Genomic DNA, 2397 nt, shown 5'->3' with positions numbered 1-2397 from the left:
GAGTAGCTGGGATTACAGGCGTGTGCCACCATGCCCAGCTAATTTTTGTGTTTTTAGCAGAGACGGGGTTTCACCATGTTGGTCAGGCTGGTCTTGAACTCCTGACCTCAGGATCCACCCGCCTCAGCCTCCCAAAGTGCTGGGATTGAGTGAGCCATTGTGCCTGGCCTTACGTTAGAGACTTTTAAATGTATCTCTTGTTCTCTTGAATTATCCATTGGGGGGATGGGGAGTAAGTAATGGACCCAACTCAAGCAGTCAATTCTCCCCATTCACCCCAATCCTGACTTCTGTCCTTCATCCTACCAACTCACTTTGAGCTCACCACATTTACAGAACGTAATTAGGTGAACATGCTTACCACTGGTATGTGTCTCCCGCAAGTGTACTGAAATTTCTCATCTGTTGGCCACCACTCCCTCCTGCATCACCACCTCATTCTTGCTCTAATATTTTGGATTTATTCAATCCTGTGCCTCTAAATTCTGTATCATGAGACCTCATCAGGTGGGAGGTAGGTATGTCTGATTGGTCTGCCATCCTGAATTGAAATTCCTATTTTTTTTTTTTTAGAGACAGGGTTTCACCAGGTTGGCCAGGCTGGTCTCAAACTCCTGACCTCAGGGGATTCGCCCACCTTAGCCTCCCAAAGTGCTGGAATTACAGGCAAGAGCCACCGCACCCGGCCTGAAATTCCTATTTTTTGTAAAACCACTATTTAGTATTCTGTTTTAAAAAGGTGCCATAGTTTGTTTAAGTTTCCCTTTTGATGAATATTTAGATTGTTTCCGTTTTCTTTTTTTTTTTTTTTTATAGATTCATTTTCAAAGAGAAAAACACTCACACAATTTAAATACAACTCCCTCTGAATTACTCTGTCAGAGCTAGCAATAATGCCGAGCTGTGTCCTCACTGCCATTCATCAGTATCATCTGTGTCCTCTCTCAACAAAGCTAAAGGGTCTGATACTTTATTCATATACATCCTTCTTATCTGCAATGTAGTCTGCAATTTCTTGTGGACACGTTGACTTTTCCGCATCTAAATCAGGAATTTCAAGCCCAAATTCGTCTTCCATGGCCATGATAATCTCCACTTGGTCCAAACTGTCTAAGCCCAGGTCTTTCATAAAATGAGAATTTACGGAAAGCTTCTCTGGGTCCATCTTGTCACAGAGTTTCAATACGTAAAGAACACGGTCCTGGATGCCCTCTGATGTCAAAGGGGGCGCTTCGCAATGCTGGCGGCACAGCTGTGTAACTCTGCCCGGAACCTGCGCGTGCGCCGAGGCCGGCTGCGAAGGCCCGCGCCCCGTCCGGGTCCCCGCAGAGCACAGAGCGGTGCTGAAAGGCTGGGCGGCGGCCAGCATGGAGACCCGGGGCAGCGGCGCACACAGGAGGAAAGGACACGAGACGCCATGGCTACGCCGACCCAGGATGCACTGCCGATTGTTTTTATTTTCCATCGTGATAAACAACACTTCTTTTTTTTTTTTTTTTTTTGAGACGGAGTTTCACTCATGTTACCCAGGCTGGAGTGCAATGGCGCGATCTCGGCTCACCGCAACCTCCGCCTCCTGGGTTCAGGCAATTCTCCTGCCTCAGCCTCCTGAGTAGCTGGGATTACAGGCACGCGCCACCATGCCCAGCTGATTTTTTGTATTTTTAGTAGAGACGGGGTTTCACGATGTTGACCAGGATGGTCTCGATCTCTTGACCTCGTGATCCACCCGCCTCGGCCTCCCAAAGTGCTGGGATTACAGGCTTGAGCCACCGCGCCCGGCCAACAACACTTCTATAAACACATGTATACGTGTATGAATGTTTCTATGGGATAGCTTTCTGGAAATGTAATTGTTATCATAAAGTATATGCATACTGTAAATGTTGATAGATGTTTCCAGAGAGTTCATCTAAAAATTCTATAAAAATGTTCTACCAAAATTGAATGGGGATATGGTCTTCCTCTTCTTTCCATATGTACATATGTGATATTGTGCTGGCCTGGAGCCAGAACCTGAGCAACGCTATTTTTATAAAATGCAAAACTGTTTTTAAATAAGTTGCAATGGCTGCCCCATTCTCCTCACAATACCTACTGTTCTTGGCCGCTGTAAATAGAACTGCTAGTTTGTTCTGCAAAACTATGTAAAGCTGCTTACCTTTTCTTATCAGTAACTGCTAAAATCTGTGACTTCTATCACCACCCAGACAATGTGTAAACAAATGTATATCTTGACTTGTGTAAACCACTGAGGTAACAAACAGAATGACAAAAGTCCCCTAGACCTTGGAATGTCCGGAGACCCCCGCCCTTGTCTCCGCCCAGGAGGTGAATCACAGAATCCCCTAGCCCTTGGAATGTCCGAAACCTTTTCATCCCCATCCCCGCTCCTCA

General features: G+C 46.1%; 1 protein-coding gene across 1 annotated transcript; it reads right to left on the bottom strand.

The window, feature by feature from the left end:
• Nucleotides 1–808: 808 nt before the first annotated feature.
• Nucleotides 809–1465, bottom strand: LOC116538265 (acyl carrier protein, mitochondrial-like). The gene has a single exon (XM_032260550.1). The coding sequence runs from the start codon at nucleotides 1463–1465 to the stop codon at nucleotides 971–973; it is 495 nt and encodes a 164-aa protein (XP_032116441.1). The 3' UTR covers nucleotides 809–970.
• Between the last annotated feature and the right edge of the window lie 932 nt (nucleotides 1466–2397).

This window comes from Sapajus apella, unplaced genomic scaffold (assembly GCF_009761245.1).
Source record: "Sapajus apella isolate SASKATOON/1434 unplaced genomic scaffold, GSC_monkey_1.0 scaffold118, whole genome shotgun sequence".
Lineage (NCBI taxonomy): Eukaryota > Metazoa > Chordata > Mammalia > Primates > Cebidae > Sapajus > Sapajus apella.
Note: the sequence above shows the minus strand (reverse complement) of the source record. Positions and strands in the feature narration are given on the sequence as shown.